This window comes from Mesoplodon densirostris, chromosome 4 (genome assembly GCF_025265405.1).
Source record: "Mesoplodon densirostris isolate mMesDen1 chromosome 4, mMesDen1 primary haplotype, whole genome shotgun sequence".
NCBI classification, from domain to species: domain Eukaryota; kingdom Metazoa; phylum Chordata; class Mammalia; order Artiodactyla; family Ziphiidae; genus Mesoplodon; species Mesoplodon densirostris.
Genome location: NC_082664.1, coordinates 149,614,290 through 149,630,254, shown reverse-complemented (window position 1 = coordinate 149,630,254; position 15,965 = coordinate 149,614,290). Strand labels below are relative to the sequence as shown.

General features: G+C 39.3%; 1 protein-coding gene across 1 annotated transcript in view; it reads right to left on the bottom strand.

Moving 5' to 3' along the window:
- Nucleotides 1-15,965, bottom strand: part of ADAMTSL3 (ADAMTS like 3) — a 377,697-nt gene that overhangs the window by 146,040 nt on the left and 215,692 nt on the right. Inside the window, 6 exon segments of the mRNA XM_060097479.1 lie at nt 1,051-1,135; nt 2,667-2,814; nt 7,949-8,153; nt 8,844-8,894; nt 10,231-10,369; nt 13,513-13,624. Of these exon segments, the coding sequence (XP_059953462.1) occupies nt 1,051-1,135; nt 2,667-2,814; nt 7,949-8,153; nt 8,844-8,894; nt 10,231-10,369; nt 13,513-13,624 (740 nt within the window).

The window sequence follows — 15,965 nt, the reverse complement described above, 5'->3', positions numbered from 1 at the left end:
TTATTGCAAATAACTCAGGTTGTTCAACCCAAGAATGAGCTGTCTCTCAATGCAGTGAACTCTGCCCTTGCTGAAGGTGTTGAACAAGAAATGCCTGTTCTGAGAGGGAGACCAGCCATATCACCTCTGAGATCCCCTTTCCTCTGACACCCTGTGAATCACTCTCCCTGTGATAGCCTGTCAGCACCACGGACTTCATATGCCTGATGGGGAATCAGCCGTCCCATCCAATTCCTCAAGTCTACCATTCATGCTGTTGTTCTTCTAGATTGCTGGGTTAGATTCAACATCTTTGATTCCTTGTTCTTTTTAGGTCCCTATACCTCCACCTCCAGAATGTTTCTTTAATATGCTCTTAATACTTTATTTCCATGGATACCATTATAATCCAGACTTGCCAAACCCCATGTGGATAGAAGTCATTGGATTTTTGAGTTGGGACGAACCCTAGAGAGATCAAGCCCAGCCTGCTCATTTTATAAGTAAGGAGAAAGAGACACAGAAAAATGAAAGACTTCTCTAAGGTCACATAGTTAAAAGTGGTGGTACTAGGCTCCAAGATTTGTAGTGCCATATTCTTTCCATTGCCCCATACCACAGCAGCTCTGGAATTTCTCCTTTTAATCACTCAGGCCACCCTGATACATTTCGGCCTAACTGGTTTTATAGACATTGGCCATGACTTAACCATGGAATGACTGGCTTATTTGTTTAATACTGTCTGTTTGTTTAATGATGGCCTTTGGTCAAATCATATGTGTTAATCTAGATCTAGGAATTATCCTCAATCTCTTAACTGTAACAGACCACTGGGTCTGCTTTGAGTTAAACAGCACTGTTCTTTTCTGGGCTTCTCACAGATACTGCCAAAGCAGGACTGCTGAGTTGTGAAATAAAGAAGAATTCTAGCCAGCTCAAGCTCTCTAGAGTCTGCAAATCCAGGTCATTTGGATTTGAAACATATCATTGTACTCCAATGAGTACAAAAATTGCATATATCATGTTAGCTGGCTATGCTCTGATTACTTCCATAAAAGGTCCTGGACTCACGTTGGTTCTTCGGTTGCTATTCTGGTCTCTTCTAGTTCTTGTGCTTGTTTCAGCCAAGGTAGTTTCGCTTCCACTGGACTTTTTTCTGACAAAAAGGGAACATGAACAACAAGCTTAATTATTGTTACTCATTCAAGAGTTGGATATGTGATTGTTATTTGCTGAAGATTTCATCAATAAAGAGGTCACACCTTTCAAATGCACAGTACATGAAGTGGCTTCTGGATGGAACCAAAAATTTCTGTCATACATTTTTTTTAATTAACACATTATCAAAATACAACCAAACAACCCCATGACACAGTTGAATACATTCTCCAAGTTAGCATAAAAATGCCTTTTATAAATCAGTACCAATATCTGTTGTTTGCATATTAAAGCTCTTACTTCAACCATTATCAGTTTGCTTTCTTTTTCCACAAATTTTTTTGCCCGTTGAATGAGGAAATTAATAGAGAAAAGCAAATAACATAGAAGGCTTAGAAAGTTGGGAGGAGGAGAGTCAGTGCTATGGTTTATTCAAACTTTAATTGCTATAATTGTTGAGGGAAATGATTACTAATTACCACTGGCCTGCAGGAGCAAGCTGGTGCCCCTCTCTGTCCTTTGAAGCTTCCTAAGATGTGAAGAAAGAAACAATCTAATTATGAAATGAGAAAGGAAATAATTTTGGACTGCTTCAGGAAAATCACAGACACTAAGAAAGTGGCTATAAAAGTACCACTGACTGCAGAAATATGGAGAAAAGACTTCACTGGGAAGTTATATAATCAGTGTTTGTACCTTGCATGGAAACCAGTGATTTTTCTGGAAGACAGACATCATCAAATAAATATTTTTTGAATAGTTAGTTGCCTATGAGGCTATTTGTGTAAATAATGCACCCAGAAATAATGAAGAAGAATTTTATCATCCTCCCCAAAGTACTAAGGAAGACTCCTTGGCACTGATACTTGGGAGTAATTCTTTTTCCATTTCCAAAAGGAAATAGTTGTCACGAGGACTAGTAATACCTCACTAAAGTACGTATATGGAAATAATCATGTCTAGAGAGGAACATACATCCAAAAGATGATGCCAAGACTTCCTTACCCATGGATGCTACCCATTTCTGCTAATTCATGTGGAACAAGTGGGAACTACAAAATAATTTCTAAGTGCATCTATAAATCTAGATTGGGAACTGAAAGTCTTCATTCATTCATGGTAGGCAACAGGACATATGATGAAGCTGGCATTGTTCCTTCCTCAAGAAATGTACACTCTGGTGGAAGGCATGTGGGAATTTTCCTTTTCCTTTTTCTCTTCATCCTCCTTCTCCTTTTTCTTCAAAGCAGGGACTGCATCAAATTATTTTATGCCCACCAAGAAATGTTAATATAAGCCTAGACAGGAGCCACTCTATATGTACTGAATCAATAAGAGCTCAGTTTCTTCTCCAGACCAATTAGTCACATAGGCCTAACTTCTTTATCTAGGTGGACGGGTCTACTATAATCTGTCAGTAAAACAATTTTTATAAGAAAGTTAGTACATTGAAATTTAAATGCTGCAATATTAGTAAGAGAGCTGGAAAACACCGTTTGATTTAACTTTAAAGTGCACCACAAACTTACCTTTGGGTTTGTAACATGGGATGGGAATGATACATTCTTCTTTGATGTGTAACTTCAGTTGTGGATTACAGCCACCAACGTGCTGTCCATGATGGTTGATACACAGAACAACCCGGTAACGTAACCCCCGGCCACAAGTCACTGTGCACTTGAAAGATGAAAAGAGAAGCCAATGAAATTCTCGTTCATGAAGAGATCCACAAAGGTACTAAGGTCTCATGCACAGGAGAGTCACTAATCTACATGAATGTTAAACACAAAAGACCGTTAGATAAACATTATGTAAGGAAGGGGGTGGAGGCTGAGTTCCCATGATTCTTATGCTTCAGGGCTCCTCCCTTGCAAGGCTTCCTTCCCATTCTCCATTCAAAAAGTATTTCAGGTGAGGTCACAGCGCAAGAAAAATTGAAATGCCCTGAAATCTTTCTACGCAAATATGAAAGAAACTTAATATAGGTTTTCTCAAATTTGATTAAAAATTCACATGATATCATCCAAAACAATTTGTGAAGGCAAAAGAAACTTTTCTAAACTACTAATTTAAAAAAATATCAAATTTTGCTCAACCATGCTAGAGGATTATCTTTCTATTCTGTGTATAGAAATTGATCTTCCAAAATTGTTGTCGTATGAAAGGGCCATCGAAGAGTATTCAGCCAAAAAGTGTAGGAAAAAAATATTATAGATGTATCAGGCACTTAAAATTAATAAAAACATTATGCTATTTTCTCTGAGTTTTTATGAACTTTGTGTTGTATTTTTTTTTCTGGAATTATTTGTTTATGATTTGGAAGGTACTCTTGTCTATGAATGGAATATTTTCATGTCATGAACATTCAGGGTATGTTTTCAATTTATGTACATTATGTTGGTGAGCATGTATGTATGTATATGTGTGTGTGGTTTGTTTTTAAAATCAAGACTTTATTTTTTAGGACTATTTAAGGTTTATAGAAAAATTGAGCAGATAGTACAGAGAGTTCCCATATGCCCCCTTTCTGCTACATACAGTTTTCCCTATTGTTAATATCTTGCATTAGTGTGGTACCTTTGCTACAACTGATAAACCAATACTGATACATTGTTATTAACTAAAGTCCAGAGTTCACATTAGGGTTGTCAGCTTAAAAAAATTTGTAATTGCTTACAATTTCTTTCATTATTGTACATACACATTTACTTAGATACCCAATATTTGTGTTTTGTATTCTTTCTTCTTAAAAAGTCACCTCCTTGGTAGGGGAGGGATAGATTGGGAGTTTGGGATTAGCAGATGTAAACTATTATATATAGGATGGATAAACAACAAGGTCCTGCTGTGTAGCACATGGAACTATATTTAATATCCTGTGACAAACCATAATGGGTAAGAATATGAAAAAGAATGTATTATATATATATATGTATGTATAACTGAAACACTTTGCTATACAGCAGAAATTAACACAACATTGTAAATCAACTATACTTGAATAAAATAGATTTTTTAAAAAGTCACTTCCATATGATATAAACTTCAGGCCCCACCAATCCTGGATCCACCCCTGGGAGAGGTCAAGAAGCCTTGGGCATGTGCTAGAGAACACACACTGTTCTGCAGATGTGATCTCACTAACTGTCCTGACACACTGACAGGTTAGCAGCTTCACTCCCATTTAACAGGTGAGCAAATGAACAGCCCACCGCCTAAGGACCTTGTTCAAGGTCATGCAGTTCCTAAGAGGCAGAGTGGAAATCCTTCCCAGAGCCTCCTGTTGTCAAAATAATGACTTCACCACTGCTTCATAAAGCTTAAAGATTCTTTCCTGAGTCCATGGATGCTTCTACAATTGTCACAGATGAGTTGCAGAGGATACGGAGGCCTTTTTCAGCATAGACCCATCTCCAAGAAGAGCAGAACAGCAGGAAACCTCTCTTATTCCCTCATGCCACTCTTATGACCACTGAACAAATACTGAATGAATTTAGTGAGGTTTGAGATTATATCTGACGTCTGGGAAACTGATTCACCTACCCCCACATTCACCTATTTGAAATATATGTGATCTTAAGAGGCTATTTTATATTGGCCAAGAAAGAAAAAAAAATTCTGCCCCAAAGAGAAAGAAAACAATATGATTATAAGGTATAACTACCCTAGAACTGGTCGATCCAAAGGAATATTATTTCCTTAGTAGCTTCTCAGGAAGCTGGACACTTACACCAAGGATGTGGTCAGTGTTTACGACATTCCCAGAACTCCTCTTTCAAGCTGAATACATCCTTAATGATAGCAAATTCTCATCACTGAGAATGTGTTTGATTTTTTTTAAAGTGGAAAGTATGAAGAGCCAAGAAGGCTGAATGAGATGCGTTGGTTAACAATCCTTCATTTGGGTATTGTAAGTGACAATAAAGTCATGATATAGATGGGGTGGGGTGGTATAAAAGCTCTAAAGACAACACAGAACATATGGGTAAGACCTGTAAGAGTGAAAAACAAGCTCTGCAGGTTGTAGAAGTAATGTGGATTTTTGAGGAGAGATCACAATATGATTTTTGGCATATAACTCGAGTTCAAAGAACCGAACGACCTTGCCATAATAAAATCCTTCCATCTCAGTCTATTGATTTATGTGAACAAGGCTTCCCAGTGTGTACATGCAAAACAAACTAAAACAAGAAATCAACAGTTAAAATTAAGAATAAAATTACTGCTGAACCCATGTTTCATTCTGGCAATGGACTATTTTTTAAAGCCCCACTCATCTTCTTGGAAGACTAATTTCAAAGGAAAATTTACTTTTTATGTATAATAATCATTCACGAGAAATCGAAATACATTTAATTGTTGTTTGGTTGTGTACTAAAATTAAATTTAATAATAACTTAATCCAGGGGAACATTTCTAATACTTAAAGCCTTACAGCTATAGGAAATTAAAATAAATTAATTTCAACTGCTACACGTATTTTCTTAGAGAAAAGTAGAATAGGGTAACCAATAAAAGACTTTAAAGCATAAAAGTACATTATATTAGGATAAATTCTGTGGGGGGGGGAGTGGTTTGAAAATGTGAGTTCAAGGGGAAAATAATGCAAAACATTCAAATTATTCAAGAGCTTGTTCATATACTTTTTAAAAATGGAAGATGGCAAGGATAGAAACCATCATGGCATTTACATTCTACTGGACGTATTTTTTTTAATGCTATAACACTTTTATTTTAAAATGTCAGCCTTCAAGACGTGTTAGAAATGACATTCTTTGATTTTTTTTTATTTAAACTTGTGATAAAAATTTTAGATGTCAACCTAAATATATATAAAGGGGTATGTAATTTTCCAAACTTCTTTTGGTATGTGAACAAAAAAGGATGGATAACTACTGCCCTACTAAGTACAAATGAAGCAGTAGGGGGTGATGATTTTGAGCCAGGGATATCAGAAAAGGACTGTGATGAGAAAGCATCTGTAAACTGGGGCTGGAAGTGGGTCTTTCACCCAGAAAACTCACTTATCTCTACTCTTCAAGTTTCAGTTCAAGTGCTTCCTCCTTTCGGAAGCCTGCTCTGACACCTTCAGGTAGAGTGAATCACCCCACCTCTGTGTGCCGGCCATACAGGACATCATACAGCTCACTGCAGTGTCACACTGTATCATAACTGTTCATTTGTGTGTATGGTTTCTGCAGCTGGATTATGAGCTTTTGGCGGGGGGGTGGGTAGAAGCAGGTTTTATTTACTCCCTAGGATGGCAGCTGGCACACTGAATAAATAAATAGGTGAATGCATGTGTGTGTTGAACTAAATATGTAGGGATCACTCAAAAGAGCTAAAGGAACATGAGTCAATTATGTCTCACCCTCTAGTAAATTAAAAGTTTAAGCTTAAAATATTAAATACCAATACCTGCAATTTTTTGACTAATCCAACTGCACTTTATTTGCTCTAGAGGTTTACTTGCTCATCTCCCTAGAGAGGAAACTAAGCTAACCTAACACAAGGCCTTGTTATACCTCTGTGATGTTGCCCTTTTCTCTTTTCCCACCACCTGACACCTCAATGGCTTCCAAATAGGCTGCCTGCCTCTGGTCTTTCCCAGCATCAGTCTATTGCCCCAATTACTTAAAATATATTACATTTATTTTCTTCAACAAAAATAGCGAAGCTTCTTAGTAACCACCAGACTAAGAACATACCTCTAATGTCAGTTTTATCATCTCCATCTGAATTTTCCAATTCTTTTTTTTTTTTAATTTATTTTTGGCTGTATTGGGTCTTGGTTGCTGTGCACAGGCTGTCTCTAGTTGCGGCAAGCAGGGGCTGCTCTTCGTTGTGGTGCGCGGGCTTCTCATTGCAGTGGCTTCTCTTGCTGTGGCTTCCAGGCTCTAGAGCGCAGGCTCAGTAGTTGTGGCACACGGGCTTAGCTGCTCCGCGGCATGTGGGATCTTCCCCGACCAGGGCTCGAACCTGTGTCCCCTACATTGGCAGGCGGATTCTTAATCACTGTGCGACCAGGGAAGCCCCAATCTTCCAATTCTTAGTAACATCGGTTCTCTCTTTAATCGAGGTGAATTAGGGCCTTTTTCAACATCTAGTCATTCTGTGTCATTTCTGCCTTTGCTCAGCCGTCTCGGCTTGGCCCTACCTCACAGTGATGTCTTCACTGGGCTCTCGTTTGGTTAAATCTTAAAGATGGGTCAAGCACTACAAAGGCAACAAAGACTTCCCAGTCAACTCTGCTCCAATGCCTGTTCCGTTCAGATGTACTACGGTTCTTAATTAATTGTTCTTACCTGCGTTGATGCCTGCAATGTTCTCTCTTACACTGTCCTCCAACTGGCTCTTCCTAAGCTCTTTGGGGCTAGGAACCCCGTTCATATACAACTTCTGCCTCCCCCAAGTTGCCCAGTACAGTGTTGGGAGCATAGCAAATAATCATTAAAATCTGAGATTGAATTAAAAAGTGGCGTGTACTCGGGACTTCCCCAGTGGCACAGTGGTTAAGAATCCACCTGCCAATGCAGGGGACACAGGCTCGAGCCCTGGTCCGGGAAGATCCCACATGCCACGGAGCAACTAAGCCCGTGCGCCACAACTACTGAGCCTGCACTCTGGAACCCCATGCCTAGAGCCCGTGTTCCACAACAAGAGAAGCCACCGCAATGAGAAGCCCACACACCGCAACAAAGGGTAGCCCCCAGTCGCTGCAACTAGAGAAAGCCCGCACACAGCAACCAAGACCCAATGCAGCCAAAAATTAATTAATTTCTAAAAACAGTGGCATGTACTCAAATCTTACCTGAGACCACTCCATGGCAATCCACTTGGGACAGTCGAACAGATTGCAGGTTTGCATAACCTTGGGTTTAGGCGCATACATGCACTTCCATTCTTCCACTTGCAGTATCTCTCCATGCATGGACTCCTCCACACACACGAAGCTCCGTCTTTGAATCCCACCTCCACAGGACACCGAACACGCAGTCCAAGGATTATGTTCCCAGCTCAAAAGCAAACAAACAAAAACACATTATTTATTTGTTGCCTGTTTCAAGTTTGCAAAGTTGATTGCAAAAAGTACAGCCTTGGGATAACAGTTGTGGTTCGGTTGACAGAGCACAGAATTGGAACCTTAAGACTTTAATCTTAACTGCTACACACAATCTGCAGTCACGAGGTACTTAACTCCTTTGACCCGAAGGTTGTTGTCAAATGGGAGTAAGACACCTGCCCTCGTGTATTACCACAACAGGGCCATTGTGAGAATCAAATAAATTAAACTATAGGGTGTGAAAGCATCTTCAAACAGTCCCTAAACTATAAAACACCAATGGACAACATTACTAGGGAATCATAGAATTTCAAAGTCAGAAAGAACCATCCTAGTCATCTAGGTATAAAAGGGAATGCAAATTTCTGATCAATTGCAATGCTTGAGGTCCCTCTATAATACCCAGTTATCAAGATACGTTTGACATCTCCAGTGACAGAAAACATCACCCTCTGAGCCAGCCTATTCCATATAATTCATAGAAAGATCTTTCTTATGGACTTGAAGTCTGTGTTCCCTTATCTCTCTGTGAAAGGTCTAATAACTGCCCCTCTTACATTTTAGTCTATTGCTACAGATACTACAGTTCCTTGCAAATTACTTAGAGCATATTACAGAAAGAAAAAGGAAACCTGTAACTCACCGAGGGAGAGGTTGGAAGTGGTCATAGGGCATGATCTCTTTAAATCCATCGCTACAAATGAAATCATTGTGAGAATATAATTTCTAATCAATTAACATATTTATTCATTTGACTAGTACAGGTGTGACATCCCAAAAGACAGAGCTCTTTCAAATTAAAAACTAAATATGCCGAGTGTTATGAACCATTTCCCCCAAAATTCAGCCACGATCTCCTTAATTTTTAGGAAAATCTCTGACACACAACATCCCAATTCTATATGAAAATGTAGAAAATGGAACTAGTAATATGTAGTCATCAAAGGCAAGAGTTTCTCTTAGTTTAGATAAATCTATTTATTACCTTTTATCATCTTAGCAGGTTAGTCTGATAAAATATATTAATGATATTAACACACTGTCATATTAGCAGGATCTTTAGAAAACCATTTTGTTTCACAGAATTTGCCTTTTGAAAAGGCCTCTATCAATAATTACATACACCTGGGATTACAGGACATGCACAGCTTCGTGATAGGAAATGAAATCCACTGAGAATGCTTCCTTTTCCACTTGCACACTTTTGCCTTAGCCAGCTGGCAGATAAGTGGGGGATTCTGGGACTTGACAGTATGCTGTTATTTTAAGATACTGTAGTAAAGCCAGGAAACTTCCCCAGGCAATCCAATCATCAGGTACTAAATTATGCAGCAGGATAGTTTATGCATAGCTTTACTGCTCTGGCATTAAAACTCTTCACTTCCTTGCACCATGCATTATTTATACTGAATTTAATGTGTACACTTCAAAAGTCAAAACATGGTGATTGGTGACCCAGTTTAAAAAGCTAAGATGGTGGGCTTCCCTGGTGGCGCAGTGGTTGGGAGTCCGCCTGCCAGTGCAGGGGACACGGGTTCGTGCCCCAGTCTGGGAAGATCCCGCATGCCGCGGAACGGCTGGACCCGTGAGCCATGGCCGCTGGGCCTGCGCGTCCGGAGCCTGTGCTCCGCAACGGGAGATGCCACAACAGCGAGAGGCCTGCGTACCACAAAAAAAAAAGCTAAAATGGTGAGTTACTAATATTTACGGCTGGCAAATGGACTAGACACTGTACTTGGATGAAGAGAATGTTCATGCTGTATGTGTAGGAGATGCTCAAAGAGGTTCATTATAAACAGTCAAAGATCACAGCACATGGACACATAGCCCGCTAGAGAGAACTAGACTGAGTAAGCTGATGAGCCTAACTCCTACTGACCACGGTTATAAATGTGAATACAGGTACCTGCCACCAGTGTACGTTCAAGGTCACGCAATGGCAATGTGTTGCCTGGCAAGGGTGGATCAGTCACAGCTGCAGCTGATTTGTTTCTTTTTAAAGGAAAAAGGGTATGGGCAGTTATGCAAACCTTGATGGGCAAGGATCCATGCTGCATTCCTTCAGTTTTGGTTTTGGTTTCACATTCTCAGGGTAGTAATGGCAATAATGGTCAGGAACCACCCTCTTCAACCGGATATCCACACACTCAGCAGAATTGAGCTGATACCCTAAAGCAGCAGAACAAGAAAGTCTGAAGATCGCATCCGTTTGGGGTTTACTTGGCAAAGTTATCACTTGCCACACACTTTTTTATTCCTCTTTAAGAAACGTAACTCAGTGGTTCTCAACCCTGGGTGTATAACAGAACCACTTGGGAGGCTTTAATATACACCAATGCCCAGGTCCCTTCCTGGTCCAATTAAATCAGAAGCACTGCAGCCAAGAACAATTAAATCAGAAGCACTGCAGCCAAGAAATCAGCATTTCCACTGGTCAAAGTGGAAGGAGTGGGTGCTTTCTGTTGCCATGATTGCGTTGCCATGATTGCGTTGAGACCAAAGAAATAACATTGTTCCTTTATTCCCAGGCTGTGGGGTAGTAGAAGCAGGTAGTAGATGCCCACTGCTTAATCCCAAGGGGGTAAGGCTCTTTAGCCAAAGCACCTATGGAGAGCTAACAATTGGATTGAGTGTTATTTTCAGTTTCCCGAACTACTTTAGGTTTAGAGTTGTTATGGGGAACGAATAAGGTCATGTGTGTCAAAGCTTTGTTAAAAATGTAAATCTCTAGACAAATGCTAGGTGATATGGTGCAGCAGCAGCAGAAAAAAAAAAAAAAAGACTTTTTAAAAAAGACTCTCAGGTTCTTCTAAGTTGACTAATATGTGTGGCCAAGATTGAGAATGACTACTTGAACTGATTAGTTATAAGTACTCCTAGCACTTATAACTAAAAGTTACAATAGACGCCTTTGAAACTGTTTGAAGCTCAGGTACAGAAGATAGTTATCCATTGTCACGTCTCCTCATCCTGGCACTGTGCAAGGTTCTCTTGTTTCCGTATACTTTCTCTTCTCCCACCACCACTCCCATTACAATCCCCCAGAGACACCTATTTATTGTTTATATGTCCTTAAATATACATCTGTCTTATGGAATTTTGTTTTGTGTGTATCTGTTTTGACTAAATTAATGATACTGTGTTTTAAGACCTGTTCTGTTTTCTACTTTTCTCACTCAACATTACATTTCTGAGAACTACCCTTGTACTGTTGCTTCTTTCTTCTGTAAAATATTCCATTGCTGGTATATTTTACTTATTTCCTGTCCTGGGGTACCTAGGGGTACCTCTGATGACAATAAACTTTCTAACTGGGAAAATAAGCATTGTCTATACAGAGAGGAACAAAACCATCCCCGCCTACATCTCCCTCTGCCTCATAAGCCTTCAAAGAAGAAGGAATGGAGACTTATTCCTGATTCTATTAAATTCAATTTGTACAGTCTCTGAGGAAAGTGAACATTCCACAAGCTATAAACTTAAAAAACAACTCACAACATGATGCTTCTAACCTCCGGAAAGATTTGATTCCAAGTTTCCTGTCACTACATAAGTGTCATGTTAAGTTTTTTAAAAAGTAATTTTTCAAAACCAGAATAAGCTCTTCACCAAAAAAAAAAAAAAAAAAAAAAAAAAAAAAAAAAAAAAAAAAAAAAAACACACACAAAAAACAAACAAACAAACCCCAAAGTTAAGTTCTCAGCCTCAGCCAACTGGTCTAAAGTTCTAAAAATACATTTAAAGGTCCGACTGCTGAGAGGAATCTGGTTTTATAAACCAATAGACAGCTTTCTACAAGTCAAGGTTTAAATGAAAGCTGAGTGTAGAAGGACAGACTGGTATGCGTTATAAAAAGCAAGGTCAAAACCACAGGAACGAAAATCCAAATGGAGTCAATAAAATATTACTTGGGTGCCAATATCTGCCAGAAAGTCTGCAATATCAGATGACAGTGGCAATCTTGGTACTTTCTCCAAACTAATCTCAAGTATCCCACATAGATGATTGCAGACAAGACCAGGAAAGTCCATCCAAATACCTTGGAGACCAGCGAGCTAATTTTCCTGATTACACCAAAAACCCTGAAATGCCATTTAACACAAATCATGTAGATTTGATTACTAACATAATTAAATTTTGGTAATGCTTTCCTTGTGGGTTTTATGTGTATGTTTTTATTTTTCCCCAAGACAATAACAGAATGAGATTACAGCTCCTTGAGTTAAAGAAAAAAATCTTTGCTCTAAATGGAAACATATTTCTAGGAGGAGACAAGGAGCATACAGGTGTTTATAATTTGGAGAGAGACAATTAATTTTCCTCTTTAATTTTGTAGCAGTACAGAGATAGCTAAAAGAGAAAGAAATAAGGCAGACTGCCTTCCTACATTATGAACAAACGTATTGAAATTCTGCCGGTGTACAGAAAGTGGAAGGATATTGGGAGACCCCCAAAAGGAGCCTAAAATGTTCCTTCTGTCCTTACAGTCAATGCTACCTTTGGTGGACAGTCACACAGCCAGGTGCTTCCAATGTAGGTTCCAGCAGGACTGATCGTGTCTTTCCTTGGGCACCAGCTATGAGAAACATCTATTCTCCTCCCAAGAATTGAATCAACTGAACTAATAAGCTTAGTCCCATTATACATGTCCCTCCCAGAATGGAAAGGTTCTCTTTTAACTTAGGTGTCCAAATGAGAACGTCTCTCTGTGTGTGAGAGCTAGGGAATAAATTAAAAAGAAAGAGATATTTGTTTTTCTGATGGGTAAGAATTAAAAATCCCCCCTATCTCTTGGCTTTTATTTTGGAGTCCATGAGAGACATGCAAACATGTTTCCAGCTCTTTGCCCAAAGTAAAGGGTGTTTTCTAAATCCCGTTTTCACCTATGTTCAAGAATAAAACAAACGCACATTCATTAAAACCACTGCATTCCAGGCCACTGAGTAAGATGCTGTGTGGTTACACATCTCTAATTACCATGCTAATTTTTTTAACACCTTTATTGGAGTATAATTGCTTTACAATGTTGTGTTAGTTTCTGCTGGATAACAAAGTGAGTCAGCTATACGTATACATATATCCTCATATCTCCTCCCTCTTGCGTCTCCCTCCCTCCCACCCTCCCTATCCCACCCCTCTAGGTGGTCACAAAGCACAGAGCTGATCTCCCTGTGCTATGCGGCTGCTTCCCACTAGCTATCTATTTTACATTTGGTAGTACCACGCTAACTTTTAAAGTCAGCTTCAAAAAAGCAAACGTGTCATTTCTAACTCTGAGCTCTAAATATTCATGAACAAAGTCTGTGCCTCACCTCCTCCACATGTCACAGTGCAGGGAAAGAAGTCAGTTTGTCTCCACTGATGACTGATTGGCTGGTAAAAGAAGAACTGGACCACGCTGTCCTTGGCCGCAGTGTACCTGGTCTGGACAGAGACAACTTTGATAACATATTCGCATGCAAGGAGCTAGTGCCTTTAACATCTTTCAACATCAGGTGAACACAAGTCACCTACGTAGACAAACACATCTATCACAATAAACTCTGGTACATGAAGATTCCCAGAATTTTAAGACGTGACAGCATTTCGATTAGATTTGTCATAGATGGGATCTCAGAAGATCTTTGACCAATCTCCTTGGAGTCATTTTTCCAGATAATTCTATGCCTGTGAATGAGTTCACAAAAATGTAGGTGTATTTTTAGTTTATTTATTTGTTTTATTTTTCTTCCATTTGATTAACATTTGATTTTAATTTCCATGAGAACAGGAAATGAGACAGGAAATGTAATCTGGGTTTGCTTACAACATGGCACAAACTGCGATTCTTACATTTATAATAACAATATCTTTAAGCATCTTTAAGCAGATCCTTCTGAAAGCACAACTATAGAAACTCAAATGTACACAAATCCATGGTGTTTGCATAGAAGCCTTCCAGTATCTAATTAAAATAGAGGAGGGGCACCACTGAGAGTGAGCAAGCAGTTATAGACAGAGGTAAGTTTACTTTCAGGATATTTTACTCAGGCAGCAAGTCCTCTCCCTACTTTTTTTTTCCTTCCCTCGTGATTGAACAAATGAATGAATTGAGGAAAAGTCCCACAACACAACACAAAGAGAAAAAGAGAGGGAAAACAAAGGTTAAGCTGTGGGAGATAGATCCAGAAATGCCAGCATCACATGGAGTTCAAGAGAAAGAATAGAAAAAATAATGAAAAGGTGATATTTGATTACATCATTGTTGAGAATTTCCTAGACCTTAAGAAAAACAGAAGTACTCAGTCTAAAAATATTCATAAAGTTCTGAGCAGACATTGTAAAGAATACAACAACAAGGACAAAGAGAAATTCTGAAAGTTATCAGAAAGAAAAAAAATGATTCCCTACAAAGGAGTGAGAATCAGAATGGCATCAGATTTCTCACAGGCAATAATGGATGCAAGAAAACAAAAGCATACCTTTAAAGTGATGAGGGACAATAATTTTTAATCTAGAATTCTACAACCAAATTATTCATTGCTAATCAATTGTCAACTTATAAACAAACTATGATCAAATTATCAATCAGTAATCAGTGAAATAAAGTTTTTCTCAGACAAAAAATGACAGAAACTTTACCACTCAGAAACTCTCACTAGGAAAAAAAAAAAAAACTATGAAAGGATATACTGAAAAAGAAGTAATATAAATCCACAAGAAAGTAGTGAGATGTAAGAAGCAGTAATGATGAAATAAATCAGTAAAGCTTATTAGTAAATCTAAATAAGGGTTGACCGAAAAAGAAAACTTTGATGTATTTAATTATAAAACGGTAAAAAGAAATTATACAATTATAAAATGGTGAAAAATTCCAGACACAAGATGTGTGTGGAGGGAGGGAGGGGCAGGGTTACAGTGATGGGATGAGGATAGCACAGAAAAGACTTCTAAGTAGTTTTGCTTCTGGCTATGGAAGAACGGTTTGTTTCTGATGAATCCTCCCACTGAGAATAAGTAAAAATGCTGCATAAAATACTTTTTAATGTATCTGAAGGCATCAGAAAACTACCATAGTAGCGAGGATGTGCAGGACCAATATCACAGACACAAAGGAAGCCCAGACATGTGAGCATAACATTTGGTACCACCTTTAGTACCACCTTTCTGCTCAAGACATTTTCTATTTTACAAGTGGTGACTGAGCAGCTGAGAAGCCGAGCAGGCCTGTCATCAGACTCAAGTGGCTGAGGCAGCAAAACCTGGAGCTCCAGGCCCGCCAAGGTGAGGAGTCTTGGTAAACAGCCCAGGCTCTCAGCTGGGACCCCAGAAAGCTGTATCCTAGGAATAAGAGTAGACTGGAAAGGACTTCCCTGGTGGTGCAGCAGTTAAGAATCTGCCTGCCAATGCAGGGGACACGGGTTCACGCCCTGGTCTGGGAAGATCCCATTTGCCACGGAGAAACTAAGCCTGTATACCACAACTACAGAGCCTGTGCTCTAAAGCCCATGAGCCACAACTACTGAGCCCATGCACCACAACTACTGAAGGCCATGTGCTCTACGGCCCATGTGCAGCAACTACTGAGCCCACATGCTGCAACTACTGAAGCCTGCGTGCCTAGAGCCTGTGCTCCACCACAAGATAAGCTACTGCAGTGAGAAGCCCGCACACTGCAACGAAGAGCAGCCCCCACTCACCACAACTAGAGAAAGGCCGCGTGCAGCAACGAAGACCCAATGCAGCCAAAAAAAAAATACTGGAAATATTCCAGTTTTCAAAGGGA